The 22,402-nt window shown below is 42.6% G+C and overlaps 1 protein-coding gene across 10 annotated transcripts in view; it reads left to right on the top strand.

Moving 5' to 3' along the window:
- The window catches only part of Rere (arginine-glutamic acid dipeptide repeats), a 343,378-nt gene that overhangs the window by 221,269 nt on the left and 99,707 nt on the right, over positions 1-22,402 (top strand). For all 10 annotated transcript variants that reach the window (XM_038333039.1, XM_038333048.1, XM_038333047.1 and 7 more), the window contains 2 exons: positions 6,284-6,408; positions 7,556-7,655. In XM_038333039.1, coding sequence (XP_038188967.1) covers positions 6,284-6,408; positions 7,556-7,655 — 225 coding nt within the window. The remainder of the gene's footprint in view (positions 1-6,283; positions 6,409-7,555; positions 7,656-22,402) is intronic.

Below are 22,402 nucleotides of genomic sequence, written 5' to 3'. Positions count from 1 at the left end.
GTATTCATCACCGTGCCCTGCTTTTTAAAATTACTTTTAAATTACATGTATATGTATATGCCTAAGTGGGGGCATCAGTACATGAGTGCAGGTGCTGTGGAGGCTCGACGAGAGCTTGACATCCCCTGGAATTACAGTCTGGGCTGCCTGGCATGGGTTTTGGGAACCAGACTTGGATCCTCTGGAAAAGCGGTCTGCACTTTTAACCTCTAGTCCTTGTTTTATTTTATTATTTTATTTTAACAAGGAGTCACTATGTGGCCCAGATTGACTCTGCCTTTTCAATGCTGAAATTACAGGCATGTACTAGAAGAATGTCCTTGGGCTTTTATTTTGTTTGTTTGTTTACAGTTACCTATTGTGTGTGTGTGTGTGTGTGTGTGTCTGTCTGTCTGTCTGTCTCTTGGGGGCACCTGTGTACAGTAGAGGACAACTTGCAGGAATAAATTTTCTCCTACTATGTAGGTCTTAAGGATCAGACTCAGGTTGTCAAGCTTGGCAGCAAGCACTTTCCCCACTGAGCCCTGTCACCAGCCTCTAGCTGTATTGGGAATCAAGGATCCAGTGCTTGCCTGGCATTGCTCAGTCACACTCCCATTTCTCTTCTCGCCTTTGTGTTTTGTTTTGTTGGTTTTGTCCCCTCCCCCCTCGCCCATTTTCTCTCCTACAGTTTGTTCCCAGGATTGCAGGATCTTCATACTGGATTTTGACTTAAGATTTATTTCTGCTGGGCGGTGGTTGCGCATGCCTTTAATCCCAGCACTTGGGATCTCTGTGAGTTTGAGGCCAGCCTGGTCTACAAGAGCTAGTTCCAGGACAGGCTCCAAAGCTTCAGAGAAACCCTGTCTCAAAAAACCCAAAAAATAAGATTTATTTCCTACCCTAACAGAAAAGGTGCTGCTGGAGGAGGAGGATGCATCTAGAGTCCAGAAAGAAGCAGGTTTGCTAGACTTGGGTTTTGTATGCTTTTGTCTAAATCAAATGCTAATTTAATATCAGAGCTGGAAATATATTTTAATAGTCAACTTTTAAAGTACCAAAATCTTATTACCTTTTTAAAGTTTTAGCTTTTTTCTTAGGGAAGATAGTAACACATACAAATGTGGGAACAGAATATAGTCCTCAGTGTCACGGAGCATTGTAGAGTTCTAGTGAGACTTGTCCTGTCTGATCTCCTCGGGCTGCTTCCTACCTGTGGTAATTGAAGTGAGTCACTCCATCATTTTAATTACAAATAGCACAATGAGAAAAAAAAGCCCTCTTATAAAAGACAAAACTATAATATTTCACACCAAACCAAAGTCTGTAATATCTTGGGATTGGGGGGTGAGTTAGTGGTCACTTGCGTTTGATTGGCAAGATGGCTCAAGCCTGGCAACTGAAGTGTGATCCTGGCACCTACATGGTTGGAGGAGAGACCTGACTCTTGACTGACTTCTACATTTCTGCTGTGGTATACCACCAACCTCATGACACAAAAATAAATCAGTGCAATTAAAAACAAAATAAAGCACTTGACCTGCAAGTGTGAGAACCAGAATTCATTCTGATACCCAGAATCTACAAAAATGCCAAGTGTGCATGGCGTTGGTCCCACAATTCCAGTAGAAGAATTCAGAACTGAGGTCCCCAGAGCAGTGATAGTGGTAAGCTCTGGGTTTGAGGGAGAGGCCTCCGTCAATAAAATCAAAGGGGAATTGAGGGTGATTTTCTGCTTTAACCACAGGCCTCTCTGCGTGTCCCCACCCACTTACATACAATAAGATGCAGACATATGTGCACACCACATATATAAAATAGGAAAGAGAAAAAATCCAGTAATTTCCTTTTTTTCAGTATTTGCTTTTACTTTAGAGTTTAGAGCATGCTTGTGTCTGTGGAGGCATGTACTCATGAGTCTGGTTGCCCAAGGAGCTCAGAAGAGGACATTGGGTCCCCTCTGGAGCTGGAGTTACAGTTAAATGTGCACTGCGTGAACTCTGGGCCAGCTCTGCAGCTCCAAATCAGTGATCTCAAACACCCTGTCCCTTCTTCTCACTCTGGTTCTGTTTGTGTATGTGTGTGTAATACTACATGTTTAAGTTTATTCTGATCTTGTTACTTAAAACTTTAACATTTCTATTAACCCTGCTCTGCTTTCATCTAAATCTGGTTTTATTTTTTTATTTTTTTTTTGAGACAGGGCTTCTCTGTGTAGCCGTGGTTGTACTGGAATTCACTTTGTAGACCAGGCTGGCCTTGAACTCACAGAGATACACTTTCCTCTCCCTCCCGAGTGTTGGGATTAAAGGCATGTGTCACCATTGCCCAGCTTCATCTAAATCTATCTTTCTCCTGTGTATGATTTATTTTATAACCACAAATAACAATATTCACACTGCTATAGACTATTAGAATGCTTTCCTTTGGCTTCCTTTGGTGCTGGGATTTAGTGCAGGGCCTTGCCTGTGCATTACACATACTTTGCCACTGAACTGTATTCACAGTTGCTGGGAACAAGTGTGCTGTTAAATTCTGTTTTACCTTTTTACTCTAGCCCATGAGGGCTGTGCAGGTAAATTAATGTTTTAGCATTGCTTAAAATAGTTCCTGAGTAGAACCAATTCAGCTTTTGTTGCATGTAATTTTTCATTTAATTTAGGGATTTTATAATGTTCTATTATGTGTTGACTTTACAATGATATTCTTCTTCCCGTTTTCTTTTATTTCCTCTTGCCCTTTACATAATGGTAGATGATACGCACTCCCTGGGCTCCCTTCTCTCTGTTTGCTTTCAGTGATGGTCTGTCATCCAAAGTTGCCTCTTCCTCACCTCCCCCACCCCACCCCCCCTTGTCTCCTATATTTGATGTAGCATTTCAGAGATTCCCAGTTACGAGTAATGCCACAGTGAATGACCCGTGTGCACTGATGTTTGTGACACATCTTTGCATATGTCCTCCGAAAGAGACCTGCCTGCCTGGAGAGCCAGTCCTTACTGCAGTTTTGAGGATACTGCCACATGGTCCCCCTAGTGACTGTGATGGAGAAGACTGGAGTCTGTTGGTCACCTGTATTCCTCTTGTTTAGGCCTCATATTCTACCATTAAAAGCCATTTCCATGTTTTGTTCTATGTCACCCAATTGTATTTCTTATAACACCCTCCTCCAGGGATTGGTCCTATTCCCCAACTACAATAACGTTTTCATTTAATGAAGAGCCATTGTATACTAGAGACTGGACCTGGCCTGGGGATGCAAAGCCAGTACTGACGTCATTGACTTTCCAAATGGGCATCCATCCTCTTTTCATATTAAGTAGAATTAATTGTGACACCTTGTGATGGGGCAGAGAAAAAAACTGAACTAGATCACTGTGTTTTTTGGAAGGATTTAATTGCCAAGACACTCTCTGGGGTTGGACAGGTGAAAGTGGTGGAAAAGCAAACAGATTTTATATGACAGTGTGGCCATCTGCACTGATACAGGCTGTCGGGATTGATACAGAACTTGGTGCCTTGACAGAGATAGCCGACTTTGGGGAAAGGTTAAGGGAGGTTCCTGGAGGATTAAGGGTGGGTTCTGCTTTTCTAGTAAATAAAGCTTTTAGGCTTGTTTACCTGTTGCAGCCCTTCTTTCTTTCTTTCTTTTTTTTTTTTTTTTAAAAGTCTTGGCCTTTAGGGGAAAGGGAACTTTTAGACCTGATAGCTTATAAGCTTGGTGGTGGTAGTTCATGCCTTTAATTCCAGCAGGGCGCAGGTGGACCTCTGTGAGGTCAAGGCCAGCCTGGTCTGCAGAGCTAGTTCCTGAACAGCTAGGATTGTTACACGGAAAAGAAACCCTGTCAGGGTCTGCGGGGGGAGGGGGGGGACACGGGACACCCAAAAAGATATAAAGTGAATACTAACTGTGAAAGATCATTATTTTGCTTAGAGTGGTGCCAGTTCCTGCATTTGGTAGGCTGAGGCAGGAGATTTGTGAATTTGAGATCTTTGTGGACCGAATAGCAGGACTGCCTCCAAACCTGTCAACCAGCCAGAGTCTCCTTGGTTGGGAAAAGTGAGGGTTCCCCTTAAAGATCATTGGCTGACAAAGATTCCCCATCACTTCCCTCTCCTAGCACGTGGCTGATAAGCAGCCTACCTAATGCAGATTGGGATGTGGAATTTTGTTCCAAGTCTGCTAGACTGTTACTATGTGTCACTGTGCGTTTCCAGTGTTTGCTTCTACATTGGTCTGCTTTTTTCACTTAAACTGTTCCTAGGAATTTCAGCACAGTGTAAAATATCAAAACAACATAAGACTATTACCAAAATTTTGAGCCAAATTTGAAGCAAGCTTTAATTAAATACTAGCCAGGATGATAAACTCTGAGCAGATCCATTTCAGGGTTCCCAGAAAAATGGCCATGAGGTATATTGACCAGGTGCTTTTTTTGTTGTTTGGTTGGTTTTGGTTTTTGAGATAGGGTTTCTCTATGGAGACCAGGCTGGCCTTGAGCTCACAGATTTCCGCCTGCCTTTGCCTTAGAGTATTAGAATTAAAGACGCGCCAGTTACTTTCAAAGTCAAACCCACAAAGCTATTGTACTTTCAACCATCCAACTAGTGGCAAACATCCATTCTTGATGAACCTCCTGCCTATGAATCATCCTGCCTACCTGTGATCAAGCACATCTGGTGCAGTTGGGTCAACCAAACTTATTTAGAGAAGTGAAAACAGGGCTTGTTATCTTACCTGAATAGCAGCTAATACTTCAGGAAGTATTTGTCCTTGGGCATTGGGCTCACAGGTTTTGTTTTTTTTTTTTGTTTTTTTTTTTTTTCAGGTTTTGAGCTTACAGAGGCATTTTTGTTTTATCTTTTAGGCACCATGATTAAAACTTAAAACATAACTTTGGCTCTTACAACAAGAATGTCAGGTAACTTGTAGGTCCTTCCCTAGGCCTCTGATGTTATGGTTTTAACAGAATGCTGTGGATCTCCAAGTGGCTGCAGCGGGCAGAGGTTCCTGAGACCATGCCACTAGTCCCCAAAGTGGTGGCAGGCAGTGGGCATCAGTTCCTGAGAACGAGAGCAGCCAGTCCCAGGCAGGGACAGTGTAGCTCCTCTAGTGACTGCCGGGAGCCACGGGATGGGTAAGAGACCTCAATGGGGCAGTTAGTCCCATGAGGAGCACGCTGGCCGCTGGTCCTGGGCAGGGAGCCGCACAGCCACGGGAGAGACAGAGGCATAGATAGGCAGGCCATGCAGAGTGAGGTTGGATATTTGTTTAGTGGGTTATGGAGGGGAAAGGGGAGAAGGGGAGGGGGGGAAGAAGTAAAGGACTCAGGCTGGAAGCTAAAGATCAGCTTACCTTTGCAGGCAGGGGAGGGAGTGGACATGGCTTGTCTCTTAAAGGGACAGAGCAGATCATTACATCTGGTAGTTACAGTAGCCATTGTACTTGCCTGCTTACCCCTGTTCTGCCTTAGAGTGCAGGTAAGAAATCTGATTACTTAGAATCTTGGTTGTTGTGATCACTTATGTTCTTACTTGGAATGTATGTGTTACATCAGGTGATTTGCTTTTTTTAATTGCTTTAATTAATTAATTATTTTTTCCTGGGGCAGGGTTTCTCTGTAGCTTTTGGAGCCTGTCTTAGAACTCACTCTGTAGACCCAGCTGGCCTCGAACTCACAGAGATCCGCCTACCTCTGCCTCCTAAGTGCTGGGATTAAAGGCGTGCGCCACCACCACCCTGGTGGTTTGTTTTTATGTATACTATTCAGTTCATTCAGCAGAGTCATAGTAAATCTCAGACTTGTCTTTTTCCAGAGTTTCTTCCTGTCTCTTGATACTTTTCTTCCCAAACTATGCTATTTCTACCACTTACATTAATTAAACTGTTTCAGTGTTAACTTTAGTAGCTCACTGTTTTTATCTTAACCTTAGGTGGAGTTCTATAAGTTGCTGTGTCTGACCTGAAAATGTATATTGGAGATGTATGTCTTGTTCTTATCCAGAGCTGTCACTCTGTAATACCTTTTGGTGTTGTTTGTTCTAATCTTTTCATTCTTATCCAATCTTTTCATTCTTGAGGTCACATTGGTACAGGTGGCTTTGACACCCTCACTGCTTCTGAAGAGGGATTGTGCAGTTGTAACATCTATGGTGAAATGGTCCGTTGTGGCATGGGCCAGTTTCAGTGATTTGTGGTTTTGCTCTTACCTTTCTGTAGAGCACGCATTTCCAGGACACTGCATGCTGGGATGCCTCTTTCTAGTGCTTACCTTGATGGTGACTTCTCCATTCCTGTCTTCCAGGCCAAACTTCCAGATTTGCAACCATTTCCTTCTCCAGATGGTGATGCCGTGACTCAGCATGAGGAACTTGTCTGGATGCCTGGAGTCAGCGACTGTGACCTCCTCATGTACTTGAGGGCAGCAAGGTAATGGGAAATGCCCCAGCTGCCTTCTGAATTAGGATGTATAGACTGATGAGTGTCAGTACAATGTCTTTTTTTCCCTTTCCTTCACTCGGAATATTGATTTCTGACCTGGTGAGCCTTACTTACCTGACAAAGATTGCTTACCATTTTCTCTTCTTGATATTTGCCTCACATCAGACTTTTGAACGTCTCAGAAGGAATGTATCTTCAGCCATCCATGTAATTATCTGCATCTGTCACTGCGGCTGAGCGAGTCACTGACCTCAGCTTACAGTTACATTACTGAGTTCTTGTTCTCTGTACTGTGGCTGCTCATTGGTGTCTGACCCAAGCTTGACATTTGTATGGCTTTCCGACATGGGAACATTTATCTGTGGTTATCCTATAGAACCTGTAAATATCCAAATGACAAAGATGAAAATAGAAACCAGTCCCTTCATGCCATAGTGCAGACAGAACCTACCTTTGTCTGCAGTGCTTTGCACAGAGTGGAGATGAGATTATTGTAAACGGGGTAAGTGACTGAATGTTTTTTCCTGTTCTGTCACTTTTCAATTTTAGTTCAGTGAAAATTAATTGATACATAGAAGAGAGAAATTAACTTCCCTGTCTTCTGAGGACTTAAATTTTAATTAATGTCTGGTAATAGCGCATACAGGTACTTCCAGTTATCATAATCCAGTGGAATACCATGGGAAGTAGATTACTCATGTGTTCAGTTTTGAAATCTTAATCTGAAATTTTGAAAACAAAACAGGAGATGTAACATAGACCCTCTGCAAGTCAAATTCTGTCCCAAGGAGGAAGAGTTAGACTCTTGAGGCTTGACTGAGGACTGACATAATGCACGTGATGTAATGGAATCTTGACTGAACATGAGTTTGCAAACTGAGGGTTAAAAATCACCCGGTAGGCCGGGCAGTGGTGACGCACACCTTTAATCCCAGCACTTGAGAGGCAGAGGCAGGCGGATCTCTGTGAGTTTGAGGCCAGCCTGGTCTACAAGAGCTAGTTCCAGGACAGGCTCCAAAGCCACAGAGAAACCCTGTCTTGAAAAACAAAAACAAAACAACAACAACAAAAAAATTACCCTGTAAATGGATATTAATGTGTGCTGATGAAGGAAACCCCATCCCTTTCTCCAAAGGAGCATGGCTGCATTTGCGGGGATGTGTGATGGAGGCTCTACAGAGGATGGCTGTGTCGCGGCATCTCGGGATGACACCACACTCAACGCGCTGAACACAGTAAGTCTCTGAATGTCACTTTAGAGAGCACCAGAGTGGTGCTATGGTGTTGCTATGATTTAAAAATGAATTGTGACTCTGCAGTTGAGAGAGCTTGCTGTTCTTACATAGAAGCTTTGAGAGTTCTTTGTGTAATTTCCAGGCACCCACACACATGACACACACTCATACACAATTTATATATAAAAATTAAATCACATAAATATACAGAAATAAAAAATTAACAAAAGAATGAATTGACTCAGCCAACAAGAGCGTTGTTGTTCTTCTGCAGAAGCTGTGTTCAGTTCCCAGCACTAGCATGACTTCTCACGGTTGCCTTAACTCCACTTACAGGAACATCCAGTTCTCTCAGCTGATCTGACATTTATGTGCTTCTGCATGCACAGGGTGTAATTTACATGCGCACACACACACACACACACACCAAGAATTGTGGTCTTGGCCATTGGTCTCTGAAATTCTAGGGAGAAGACATTGTAACTCCAGGTTTGTATCCTAATCTATCTGAACCTCAAGATTGTGAAAATCTTCAAATGAGTTCCTAGTATCAAACATCTTTACTGAAACTTGTATTTGGATACTGGATGAACTGATGATGTCATCCTCAGAGTACCCACTGGAGGACATTCTGCTATTGTTACCTTAAAAAAAAAAAATTAAACAAGCCAGGTCCTGGGATTAAAGGCGCAGGCAGAGACAGGCAGATCTCTTGAGTTTGAGGCCAGCCTGGTCTACAAAGAGAGTTCTAAGACAGCTAGGAGTAAACAGAGAATCCCTATCTCAAAACAAAACAATCAAAACTGTTCATTTATTTTGTGAGGAAGGAGAAACACGCCACTTTTGCACTATGGAAGTCAGAGGACATCTTGCAAGCGTCATTTCTTTCCTTCTACCATGTGGGTTTTTGGGATCAAAGCCTCAGGTTATCAGGCTTGGCGGCAAGTTTTTTGAGCTGTTGAGCTGTCTTCCTGTCCCTGACAAGAAAGGCTTTCCTGAGCAGGAGTTGAACGTGAGCTACGGCAATGAAAGTAATTTATAGAGACCAAGTAATAATACAAGGTTATGTGAACATGATTGACTGCAGCCACCATGCCTTTAATCTTTTCCACTAGTCTAAAATAATGTATTTGAGTTGGCTTAGCAGTGAAGAGCACATACTGTCCTTCCAGAGGACCCAGATTAATTCACAGTACCTAACTGCTGTGGGAGGTCCTTCTGTCTATGTGTTGCTTTTATTGGTTAATGAATAAAGAACTGGTTTGGCCTATAATATGGGAGGAGGAAGGCAGTGATAGAGAGAAGCCATGGAGCTGCCAGAGATAGACGTGCTAAAACTTTGCTGGTAGGCCACAACCTTATGGTGATGCACAAATTACTAGAAATGGGTTAAATTAAGATTTAAAAGTTAGCCAATAGTTAGAGCTAATGGGCCAAGCAGTATTTTAATTAATACAGTTTCTCTGTGATTATTTCGGTCCTAAGCTAGCTGGGTGCCTGGAAACTAACTAATGGTTCTCTCCTCCAACACCTAGTCAAGTCAGGTGGCTCACAGTTATTAGGTCTGTGAGACCCTGGACAAATGGCCAGCTGAGGTACCTAGTAACAGATCAGAGTGGCTGCTGGGTTACTCTTCCCAGCATCCTTCAGTACCTGTGGCTCCTCTCAGCACTTCTCACCCTGCCCTACCTTAAACAAACCTCTCCTTTCCAGGGGCTAGGCTTCAGCTCCTTTTCCCTCGCCATTGGCTATGCCGCTCTCTTGGCCTCTCTCTCAGTTTCTCTCCATGGTCTAGTTTAATCTGCCAGCCATATTCAGCCTGGACTCTTCCCTCTGCCGCCTTCTCCCTTATATCTACAGAAAAAATCTCCACGCTTTAGGAGTTGGTATGTCCTTCTTTTATTTCATTTTTTTTTCTTCAACAATGGCCTGTAACTCCAGCTCCAGAGGAATCTCTGTCTATCTGCAGGCAAAATACATTGGCATGCACGTGTTCGCCCTCCCTAATAACTAAACTTACATTTAACAAATAAATGAAATCATGAATTTGAAAGTTCATGAGCTGGCATGTGGCTTATACCTATAATCTCAGGCTCAGGGGCAGAAGCAGTCTGGTCTACAGTCTGGTCTACATAGGAGAGCCAGGGCTACATGGAAAACCCTGTCTCAAATAACCAAAACTAAAACAGAACAAAAAACGAAAGAAATGAAATATGTGAGTCCAACTAGGTGGGATTGGTTTTAGGAAATGGCAGGTGTTCATTTGCTGTATTCCTGTAAGACCTGCAATGATTCAGAAGTAAGAACACTCACTGCCCTAACAACAGTGTGCATGCGGGAGCCAGTGCATTACCTCTGGTTTTGGCTTTGGTTTGGTTTGGTTTTGGTTTTTTGAGGTAGGGAAGGTTTCTCCGTGTAAACAGTCCTGACTGTCCCAGAACTAGCTCTGTAGAACAGACTGGCCTTGAGCTCACTGAGATCCACTTGCCTCTGCTCCAGAGTGCTGGGCTTAAAGGTGTGCGCCACCACACCCAGTTTTGTTTTTCTGTCAGCACTATTTTGACCTCATAGTGTATCATCAGAACAGCACAGGAAGATGAATGTATGAAGCTGATACTTTCTCTTATGTTTTCTTTTTTTTTTAATTATGTATACAATATTCTGTCTGTCTGTATGCCTGCAGGCCAGAAGAGGACATCAGACCTCATTACAGATGGTTGTGAGCCACCATGTGGTTGCTGGGAATTGAACTCAAGACCTTTGGAAGAGCAGACAATGCTCTTAACCTCTGAGCCATCTTTCCACCCCCTCTATTATGTTTTCTAATATGAGATCATGAGATCCAAATGCGTGATGCTTAGTGTTGAGGGTCAGCTTCTGATGTGATGCCTCATGATCCTGTGTGTTTGCACACAGTGGTCATGTGGTTGTGTGTAGGCAGGACAGTCAGGAGACCTAGAAGCTCCTAATAGTTACCTATTTAAGTGCATCTTTTAATTTATTTTTCTTTTCCTTGAGAGTTCTGTAATTAGAAGTAGTTCTGTATGCGGAGTTTTTCTGTATCTCGGCAGCTGCTCTCCCAAATAACCATTCGTAGACTTATTATTAACTATAAATGCTCAGTTGATAGCTTAGACTGGTTACTAGCTAACTCTTACATTTTAAACTAGCCCTTATTCCCTTATTTCTTTGTGGGTTTTTGTTGTTGTTGTTGTTTTTCAAGACAAGGTTTCTCTGTGGCTTTGGAGCTTGGAGCCTGTCCTGGAACTAGCTCTTGTAGACCAGGCTGGCCTCGAACTCACAGAGATCCGCCTGCCTCTGCCTCCCAAGTGCTGGAATTAAAAGCGTGCACCACCACCGCTCGGCAGGATTTTTTTTTTTTGTTTTGTTTTGTTTTTGGTGTGTGTGTGTGTGTGTGTGTGTGTGTTGAAAGGTTTTTCTATGTAACAGTCCTGGCTGACTGTCCTAGAACTCACTTTGTAGGCCAGTCTGGCTTTGAACTTACTGAGATCCGCCTGCCTCTGCCTTCCAAGTGCTGGGGTTAAAGGCATGCACCACCACCGCCTGGCTCCATTTGTTAATATTTTTGTTAGAGAACTTCATGTGTATGGATTCATGACGGATGCCAAAGTATATTTTCTGTTCATTTTTGTGAAACATATTAATGAGTCTGTAATATCATTTTTCTTATTGATAAATATTTCCAATTCTTAATAAAGTCATCAGAATCTAGGTATTTATTCATGAATAGTTTTTAAATTATTAAGTAGGTCCTGAGAGCTGCGTCAGTGGGTAAAGGAGTTTATTGCCAAGCCCCATGACCTAAATTTGATTCTTGGGACCCACGTATCAGAAGGAGACCATGCTTCTGTAAGCAGAAGGATGCTGGCATTCAGGCATAAATGTAGGCATGTGTACCCACATAACTCACAGACAATAAATAAGTAAAATTTTAACATCTTTAATTTTATAGTGGCTGGAAAGATGATTTAGCAGTAAAGAGGACTTGCCGCTCTTCTGGAGCACTGATTTTAGTTCCCAAGATCCGCACTGGGTTGTTGCTTGCTATAGTTCAGCTCCTAGGGGTTGATTTGATGTCCTCTTCTAACTCAAAGGGCATCTGCACATGGGTGTGCATGCACAACAATGCTTTTAGGACAATAATAATACAGTCCAAAGAATGAAATTACAAATGGACACAGACCTGTTCAGAGTTTATATTTCTTTGTGTTGGTCAGCTTTACCAATATCTAAGCCTGTGGTTTTAAATATTTTGTCTTTTTCCTTTAGTTTATAGAGTTAACATTTTTGTTTGGTTGGTTTTTGGTTTTTCAAGACAGAGTTTCTCTGTCTCGCTTTGTAGACTAGGTTGGTCTCTAACTCATAGAGATCCACCTGCTTCTGCCTCCCAGTGTTGGGATTAAAGGCGTGCACCACCACCGCCTGATTAAGTGTTAACATTTTAATGTCTAGGGGGCTGGAGACATGGCTCAGAGGTTTAAGAACACTGACTGTTCTTTCAGTGTTCCTGAGTTCAATTCCCAGCAACCACTTTGTTGCTGGAATCTGGTGCCTTCTTCTGGCCTGCAAACATACATGCAGACAGACACTGTGTACATAATAAATAAATCTTCAAAAAATTTAATGTCTATAGATTTCCTAATTATTAGCCTTTCTGTTTTTCCTAAGACCTTGAATTTGTTTTCTCTGACTTACTGTAAAAAATAGAGATTTATCAAAATTGACCTTATGCAACAATTAGGTTTTAGTCTTATTGTTGTTTTCTCATTAGACTTGTTTCCTTCCATCTGGGAATTTAATTTGATATATTTTCCAGCTCCAACAGTTGGGTGTTAAATAACTGTTTTCATCACAAATTTTGATTTTCTTTTCCCTCTTTTGCTTTCAATATCTTGCTTCTCAAGATGCTTTTAAATCTTTTTTGGTATGTTTTTGGCCTATGCATTACTTAGAATTAAATTGTGTAATATCAAGATATTGTAGAGTTTTTTAATTTAGTTTTGAGATGTTAGTGATATTTAATTTGTGCCAGCCAGAGTCACTGATAAAATTTCAGTCTTTTTTGTTTTTTGATTAATTTTCATTATTTTTAACTGTGTGTGTAGGTCGGTTGGTAGGTAGGTACATGTGAGTGCAGGTACACGAAGAGTCCAGACATCTTGGAATCTCTGGAGATTGGAAGTAAAGGTGGTTTTGAGCCATATAATGTAGGTGCTACGAATTCAACTCAGGTCCTCTGGAAGAATAGTAGCTTCTCTTAACCACTAAGCTATCTATCCCTCTAGCCCCCAAGATTTCAATCTTTTGCAGTTTGTTTCCTGGTTTGGCATGTAATTTATATTGATTAAAATGCTTTATGTGTTTTTAATTCTACAGTTATTTTGTTGTGTTAGGAGGGTGTTAAAATTGAGGAGCTAGGGTCTGGAAATATTGTTCAGTGGGTAATGGCATTTGCCACCAATCCTGATGACCTGAGGGTTGTCCCTGGTACCCCATAGGGTAGGAGAGAACTGACTTCAGCACATTGTCCTCTGACTCCATCTCATAACTGATAACTGTATAGTCAGCACAGTATGGAAGATCTGAATAATCATCACCATTTTAACTGTTACCATTACCTACTCACTGGACCCTATCCATTTTTGCAGCATGTTTTTGAGGTGTTGTGCTAGGCACATGAACCTTTGTAGCATTTGTATATTGGCTCCTGCACCTTTGAGGGGTGTGTCTCTTTGTGTCCATCCAGTAATCACTTGTCTTGATGTCTCTTGTGTCTGATACTCTCATAGGCTCTCCAGGTTTCTCGTCTTTGCTGTTTTTCATCTTTTTCTTTCTTGTTATTGTGAATCTTGCCTCTTTGTTTTTGAAGTAGCTCACTGGTTGTTTTGTGTTTTTGTGTTCTCCTCTTTCCATCCAATCTAACAGTGTCTGACTTTTTCTTGGAATATTTAGTTTGCTTAAATATAATGCAGATGGTTCTCAAACTATAAAGCTTGAACCATGTGTAAAGTTTTTACTGTTGTTTGTTGTCTTGCTTGTTGGTTGATTTGTTTGGGGTATTTTTAAGACAAAGTCCCATTGCATTGCTCTTCCTGGCATGGAATTTGCTGGGTTGCCTGGGCTAGCCTCTCTTCTCAGTTATCCACATATTGAGGTTACTGGTGTGGGTCCCCATGTGCTGCTTATAATACCTAAATACGAGCTCTGTCATGTCGGATTGCTAAGTCACAGTGTTATCTTTAGAAATGTTTCTATATGGAGTCCGGGTATTGTAAATTTTGGATGCAAATGGGCTAAGTGTACCTGCACCATCAACTGGTTAGTAATTGGTAAAGTTGATGCCAGGAAGCACAGAACAGCCTTCTTATCCTGATTGGTTCGATTTGGCCATCTCTGCTGGCTACCCATTTACAAAACAGATCTTATATTATGCTGAATTACTCTTACTAAATCAATACTGTATTTCACTGTTGGGGCTCAATTTTCTTCCATTAGTAAAATTAAAGTTGACTTCTCTGAGTAATTGTTGCCATTTTTATGTTTTATATTTTCTTACAGCACTCAGCATCTGTTTGGTTTTTACTTTTACCAGCAAAATTTATAATCACGAAGCAGAGTTACATCTCAGCCCAGACAGCTTTATTCCCTGAAATATGGGTGGCTGTTAGAGTCAGATCAAGCCTTTTACATGTTCAAGAGAGTATGTGTATATGTTTGCTCATTTTTTTATGTACACTCACATCTCCAACAAAGGGTTCAAAGTCCCCTGAAGCTGAATGCTGTTTCATCTCTGACAGCAAATTAGTTAGAAAGGTAACAACAGTTTGTTCACTATCAGGTATTAATTGTCTTGTGTTCTCAGCCCTGCCCTGCTGTCTGGTATGCGGTAGAGAATGGCTCAATGTTTGTATGGTTGAAAAAACAAATCGGGCTCAATTCTTTATCAGAACTGATCACGTAGCACACTCACGGTGTTACGAGTATGCAAATGAGCTGACTGGAAAGACCCCTTTATCGCATTTGCCTCCTTGGACTCTGAAAGCTACATCTATAGGATTTTTCTTGGAAATTTTCTGTTAGTTCATCTTTAGTGGTCTGCATTGGCGTCCCCTGACCTATATTAGCTTTGTAGTGCTTCTGGGTATTTAGGGAGTATATTTAAGCCCCAAATATGGCACTCACAGGAGTCTGTCTGTAACAGTGTGTGATCAGCTCCTTCTTTCTTTGATTCCGTGGGCATTCATAGTAGTGCTGCCCTTTCCACACAAGGCAGCCCTAAGTGGTTAGTGCTTGCTGACTTGGATTAGTTAAGGCAGGATTTGCTTGGGCTGGAGGTGGGTGGGGGATATTTGTTGTTGAAAAGGGAAAGGAAAAAGTTGATCATGTTATGTGTTTCTTATTAGGGAAATGCCATAAATTTTGGACAGTAGCTCATATACATCTATCTTGACAAGCTTTTACTTATGCAGCAACATGATATCAGTTGTGCAGGCTGTGCTGCTAATTAAGGTCTTGACGGTAAGGTTTTTGTGAACTGATTGTCAGCATAACAATATGTACATTTCTGCCTGCTTCATATATTGTGCTTTGACCGGTTGGAAACTTTTTGAGCTTTGGTTTTACAAATGAAGTGGACAGGAACTTACTGTCATTGTCGGGCTTGGTAGTATACTTGTTTGTAATTACAGCATTCTGGAGACAGAGGCAAAAAGATCAGCAGTTTGAGGCCAGAGTGAGACCCAATCAACAAAAGTTAAAAAGAATAAATAGCAAGAAAGATGTTTACTAACATGGCTCCCTTTGTGATCCAATTTAGTTCTAAAGTTCCAGGTAATGACATTTTAACTTAAATTATATAGTTTACTCTTAGTCTCATTTAAATGAGGATGGAGTTTAGCTTTTAATCCTTTAATATTTTGTTCCTTTGGGGCAGTCTGTAGTTCTACTTAGTTGGACTGGTTTCTCTGGAATTGGTGGGGGGGATTATGGCCACCCACATTAAAACTAGTGCAACATGCCTGCCTTGCATTTTGGACTGCTGTCACCAGGAGTCTCACCAGGCTGTGTTTGCCTTGCTCCCCACAAGGCTACGGCTCCCCACAGTCTGGGCCCCAGCTCTACTTTTCCATATGAGCCACCATCAAATGTTTTTTTTTTTACCGGTTTGATTTTAGTAATTTAGGAGGTTGGTAGGGAAATTGGGACAAGGTCTGATGGAGCCCAGGCTGGCCTGGATGAAAATTGAAGCCTTGAGGATAACATTGAGTGCCTTCTGATCCTCCTGCCTCTACCTCCCAAATGCTGGATTACAGGCATGCACCACTATGCCAGATTCTAATCATTTCTTTCTTGTCTTTTTGTTGTTGTTGTTTTTCTAGACAGGGTTTCTCTGTGTAGTCTCTGCTGTCCCGGAACTCAGTTTGTAGACCAGGTTGGCTTCGAACTCACAGAGATCCGCCTGCCTCTGCCTCCCAAGTGCTGGGATTAAAGGTGTATGCTGCCATTACCACCTGCCTTTTCTTGTCTTTTTTATATAACAAGTTTATTGAGATACAATTCAAATTCTTTATAATTTACCCATTTAAGATGTGTAGTTTGTGTCTTTTTTGATGAATTTAAGGTTCAGGCAGCTATTGCCACCATCAGTTTTAGAGTGTTTTTGTCACCCCATTAACAGTCACTTTCTGTGTCTCCTGGCATTTTCAGTCCTGGACAGCCACTCACTTCTTTCTGTCACTGTGGATTTGTCTGTTCTGATCACTGCTGGTAGACGGACTTGTATAACACTCAGCTGTTGGAACTGGTTTCTTTCACTGAGAATAATGTTCTCAGCTTTCTTCCATGTTGTAATCTTCCCATTCTTACAAAGCACCTTCCCTAAAACCGTATCTCTGATAGGTAGAGTGACACCCATGGTCACCCTAAAGCTTTGTTGAACACATTTTCTTAGTTTGTTTTATTTCTTTCTGTATTATTTTCCTTTATTAAACCACTTCTGTTTCTCTCCTTCCCTGAGCTTTTTCACTGATTTTTTAAAAAGACTTTTTAAAAGTCTAAAAGAATTACATATATGTGTGTATCTGTGTATGTGTGTGCACATACACTCGTGTATACAAGTGCCACTGTGCACAAGTGGAGGTCATGGGACAGCTTGCAAGAGTCAGTGCTCTCTTACTACATGGATCCTTTGATCAGACTCGGGTTATCAGGCATCTTTACCCTGTGAGCGTCTCAATAGCCCTCCGTAGAATTTGGAATGTGACATGGGACTTTAAGTTTATCATTGTTATCATTTTAATAAGTATAAATTATTGGTCAACCATTTTATTTATTGACAGCAGTTGTGTTGATTTCATTAATGTCCTATATGCTAGGCATAAGTTTGTGTTTATGAATGAACTAATTTAATCTGCATAGTTCTTTAAAGTGTGGTATCATCTACAAATTAATAAACACACCTGTTTCTTATTTATAATCATTTAAATTTGGGGAAGATAGAATGGAGGCTAGGATCTTTCTTCTCCCCGTCCCGTCTCCCTCCCTCCACCCCCCCCCCCTCAAAGTTTTTCTGTCTAGTCCTGTTGGTCCCGGAGCTTGTCTGTAGACAAGGCTGGCCTCAAACTCAGAGATCCTTGTGCCTCTGCCTTCCAAATGCTGAGATTAAAGGCATGCGCCCCCTCCTCTTGGCAGAGGCTTGAATCTTAGAGCAGCTTTCCCAAAATATCTGATGAATTGTCATTTGGGGGCTTTGTTCTTCAACAAGTTAGAAATTCCTCAATGGTGTTCCCATCTCTCTGTCCTATCTCAAATGTCTATGTGTTAGCCTATATGGTCCTAACTCTGTTCTTAGGGACATGGATCCAGTGTGATCCAGGTTGCTCTCCAACTTCTGCTTTTCCTGTCTCTGCCTCCCAGACACTGGCACTGCTGCTCTTAACTGCTTATCAGGCAAATGTCTGTGCGTCTGGGTTAGCTTATTCATTTGTTGGTTGTTAATACCAGGATCGTAAGGCAGTTCCATTTCTAAGGCTCAGCACTACTGATTTTGCTGGAGAGCACTGCACTGCTCACACAGGCTTTTGCTTCCTTCATGACAGCCAGAGGACAAGTCTTCATCCCGTGCCTGGCTAATGTGTAGACTAAAGAGCAGCCCCCAGTTCTCCTGCACCAGAGCCTCACTTTATGTGCTCTTTGGTTTCCTTTGTCCCACAATTCTATTGTTATGCCCACAACATTAAGTGTAAGTTATTTGCACACCTTAAAATTGCTTGTCATAAACCATTGCAGTTACAGTTGCTGAGAATCGGCAGCAGCTGTTCTGCATTGACTTCTGTGGGACTTAGAGCAGCTTCGGTGGATGTCTCCCTTCTCTCTGTTGCGTATCTAACTACCACAGTCTTCTTTCTGAAGCAGAGTAGCATTTATAAGTAGGTTTCCTTTAACTATACCAGGTAGATACAGTGGTGGTCTTGCTGTTACCCTGTAAACTTTTGCCTAGGTTTGGATTTGGGCAAGCGGAGGTGGGGGGTGGGAGGACGGCTTGTTTTCAAAGTGGTCCAGAAACTTTTCTACTTGTAGATAGACGTGGACCTTTTTCTCTTGGCAAGTTGTCATGCATAAAGTCCCATAAATAGTCGGGACATAGTCGGGACTCCTGAGCCTGCCAGAGCTTTTCTTTATGGCCAGTTACATCCATCATGAGTCCTGAGCCTTGAATCCTTAGCAGTCAGTCACTGAGTTCTCAGGAGCCTTCCTCCCCTTAGGAACCACTGACAGGTCTTGTGTTGCCAAACCTCAGATATGAAAAGCAGGAAGACTTTGTTTCAAAGAAACAAATCTATGTGTCGGAGACCAGCTTCAACAAAGATACCACTTACCAGGATAGGACATGGGGATTAGAAAAAGTAAAGAGAAGGAAGAGTGAGTGAAAATAACAGAACCCCTGGAGGGGGTTCCCGTGAATACTGAAGTCGCCCGTGTTTAATTTAATTTCCATTTGCTTAAAATACCAGGACCTTAAAAGATGGGAGTAAGGTAAAAAACTACATTAACATGATACAAGGAAATAAACAAACCAGTTGAAGGTTGTGGACTGCATTCTTAATTAAACTTTCTGTTGCTAGAATAAAACAAGTAATGCTCACACCCTAGACCAAAGGAGGGCAAACCACTCCCTGGAATCCAGTATTATCTCCCTAAGGGAATAGGAACTTAGTTGGACTCTTAGTGAGAGCAGAACTCTCTGTTCTAAATGTAGGTGGGACCTTTGTTTGAGGTCAAAACAGACAATAACCTTAAAGGAACAGAAGTAAGTTCCAGCTCTCTGACCTTTAGTCAAGATAGAATGGCCCCACAGTTTTGGGCACACACACACACGTGTGTAAATGATAACCTGCTGTGAGTTCCGTGGAAAGATCTGTGCTGTGCACATCAGGCTTTCAAGACACTGGAGACTGGAGCAAGCTTCTCCAGTGCTGACTGAAGCAGTAAGTACAGTGGCTGCTTCAAGTGTTTTGTTCCAAGAATTTAGCCTAGATCTGAATTAATGTGTTGATAATGCTGTTGCCGTGCGTTTCAGGAGATGCTCTGATTCTGTCTTTCGGCAAAATCTTACAAAGTGATGGAATGTGAAAATTTGGCAAGTGACCTTGAACACCTCATGTTGTGGCTAGAAAAATACAGGGCTCAGATTCTTGGGGCTCCCACCAGATTTCAAGGTTATCTGTTTCTCTTCTCTCAGTTTTCTGCTTGTTTCCTAAGGTTTTAGCTGTTCACTTCCCTGAGCTCTTGAAGTCTGACCTGTGTGCTCAATTAACAGCTGGGGCACTTCCTGGAGCCTTAAGTGAAAGTCTGTGTTCTTAGTTCTTCCATTCCTATGAGCTTCCTTTGACATGACCTATCCCTTCCATCTAACCACCTCCCTTCCAGTCAGCAGTCCTTAATTGAATATTTTTTTAGCGTCAGGAATAGAGATAACTATTCTAAACAGTCTTCCAAAATAAGTTCTCACTTCCTTTCTGCAGTGAGAAAATGGGAGATTTAATTGAGATGGTGGCCCTGTGTTGGGGAGGGGACGGGGGTGGGGGACTTAAGTCAAGCCATAGCCATACACTAGTTTGGTGCTGAGTTTTCCACACAACTCTTCACCAGTGTCTTGGCCTCAGGCTCTTTGTGTGTGTGTGTGTGTGTGTGTGTGTTGTGTGTTGTGTTGGTATGGAGACTGCAGACAGAGCCTCCAAACAGACAGATGGTTACCTCATTCAAGACTTGTAGAGGTCATTCACCAGGACTTTTCAAAGTGGCTTGCCTAGCCTCTGTTGGAATATGGTCTTTAAAGTTTGCTCTTGTACTCTTCTTGCTGACTTCACCTCTTCTTCCCGTGAATCTTAGAGTTCTTAGAGACCCCTTAGCAAGCTTGCTTCCAGACACAGTAGTCTTTAGAAAGGAGCTGTGACTCAGCAGTGAGCCTGGAGATGTTGCCTGTATGTATTGCTACTTGTGCTCACCTCCTGCTAAGAATGCGTGCTCTGTTTGGTTGTTTCTGTTCAGTAAGGACATGCAGGGTTGGTTGTGCTGCACTGATTAGATTTTCAAAGTCCAATCTGGAGTCACTCAGCGTTCTTATGCTAGTCTTTATTTTATTACCTGGTTTTGCTGGATCTTTTCTCTTCTCTGCTGATTGCCTGCTTCCCTTTACCCGCCCTTAGCTCCAAGACCCAGATGTGCTTGCAGTGTCCATCATGGCCACCAGGTTATCCGCAGCTGCTCCAAACTGAGCACTGTAGGCTGGACTGTGGCACAGACTTCTTCCTTGCCTGTAGGTTTATGTTTAACCCTTGCACCGTTGCTTCCGATCAGAATGGCCTGCAACAAGCCAGTGGCCACTAAAAGTGATACTGTTAGGGTTTTGGTCCCTGTCCCTTTAAGAGACAAGCCACGCCCATTCCCTCCCCATCCGCTGAGGCAGGCTGATCTTCAGCTTCGGTCCTGAGCTCACTCTCTTTTCCATCTTCCTCTCTGAGAGGCAGCTTCGCTTCTGCCTCTCTCACCACTTCTCTGCTCCCTCCCTCTCTCTCCCCCCCTCCCTTTCCCCTTCATAACCCCCTGAATAAATATTCAACCTCACTCTGCAAGTCATGTCTACCCATGTCTCTGTCTTCTGCCCGCCCGCCATGTGTCTCTCTGCCTGGGACCAGCCACTGCTCGGAGACCGGCAGCCATCTCTGCCTGGGACTGGCTGCTCCCAGAGCCCACTGCCTGCCACCACATGGGCCGCTGCCACTGCTCAGGCCACCGCTCTAAGACTGGCAGCCTTCTCTCCCTGGGACTGGCTGCTCACAGGGCCCGCTGTCTGCCGCCACATGGCCTGCTACCACCATTTGGGACTTTACAGCATTTGCTGCTTGCCTACAGCTGCCACCTGGGACTCCTTAGCATTTTTTTAAAGAACAAAAGATACTTTCAATGATATGCTCTGCCCTGCTACTCTTCTATGTAACTATAAGGGTTAACATAACTCTGAGGCCTTGTCATTATGCAGAAGGTGATTTAGGGTAGGGGATACCTGTGTAGCAGTTAAAGAGCCCTGGCCCGGTGTGCACAGGGCATTATTGAGTTTACTCCAAAACATGGCAGTAGGAGGGATGGCCAAGTACTCTATTTTCTTGTAAAAATAATTAACAATACCTTTCTCTCAAGCTTTTTCTAAACAGCTAAACTCTGTGTTTTTGTCTTTGTTTCTTTGCTCCCATTAGTGTATTTAGACAAATTTAGCTGCAGTGGTACCTAAATAGCATTTGATGGACAAATGAATACTGAGCTTGTACTTGTGGGTTTTTGGGGGTTTGGTTTTGGTTCATTGCTGTTTCCGAGACAGGGTTTCTCTGTATAGTCCTAGCTGTCCTGGAACTTTTTGTAGACCAGGCTGGCCTCAAACTCACATATATCCACCTGCTTCTGCCTCTTGAGTGCTTGGGTCATAGTTGTGCACAACCATACCTGGCAAGTCAGGTACACACACACACACACACACACACACACACACACACACACACACACACAGGTTTTTCGAGAAAAGGTTTCTCTGTAGTTTTGGTGCCTGTCCTGGAACTAGCTCTTATAGACCAGGCTGGCCTCGAACTCGCAGCCTGCTTCTGCCTCCCGAGTGCTGGAATTAAAGGCGTACGCCATCACCGCCCGGCTTCAGGTGCTTTTATTTTAACTGTAGCTTTTTGACATGTATGCATTTTATATATTATATATGTATCATATTTTGTGCTCAGTACTCAGTTACTGATGTTGGGGTTATGAATGAAATCTGTTAATGATGGTTTGGGAGAGGGAGATGTTTTTTAAAATGTCTTTGACAGATTTTGACAAGGTCTTTTCATGTTAGTAGTAAAGCACATGAGGCAGACTAGTGAGATAGCTCGCAGGGAAACTGACTGTCAAAACTTCCAGTCTGAGTTTGCTCCCTGGGACCCCCCTGATAGAAGGAGATCACCAGCCACTGCAAGTTGCCCTCTGACCTCCAAAGGAAGTTTTTATCATTTTTAAAAAAATATGCAAAGGTCCCTCCCTGCTTCTCCTTCCTGAGAATCTTGGCAGTTGCTTGCTGTATATGCAGCATGTTTCGGATGGCAGAAGACTCTAATCTTACACTCTTCCTAGTAGAACACACTTATTAAACATTCTGCATGAAAGCGGTATGCCTTGAAGCAGCTTCT

This window comes from Arvicola amphibius, chromosome 6, assembly GCF_903992535.2.
Source record: "Arvicola amphibius chromosome 6, mArvAmp1.2, whole genome shotgun sequence".
Classification (NCBI taxonomy): domain Eukaryota; kingdom Metazoa; phylum Chordata; class Mammalia; order Rodentia; family Cricetidae; genus Arvicola; species Arvicola amphibius.
Note: the sequence above shows the minus strand (reverse complement) of the source record. Positions and strands in the feature narration are given on the sequence as shown.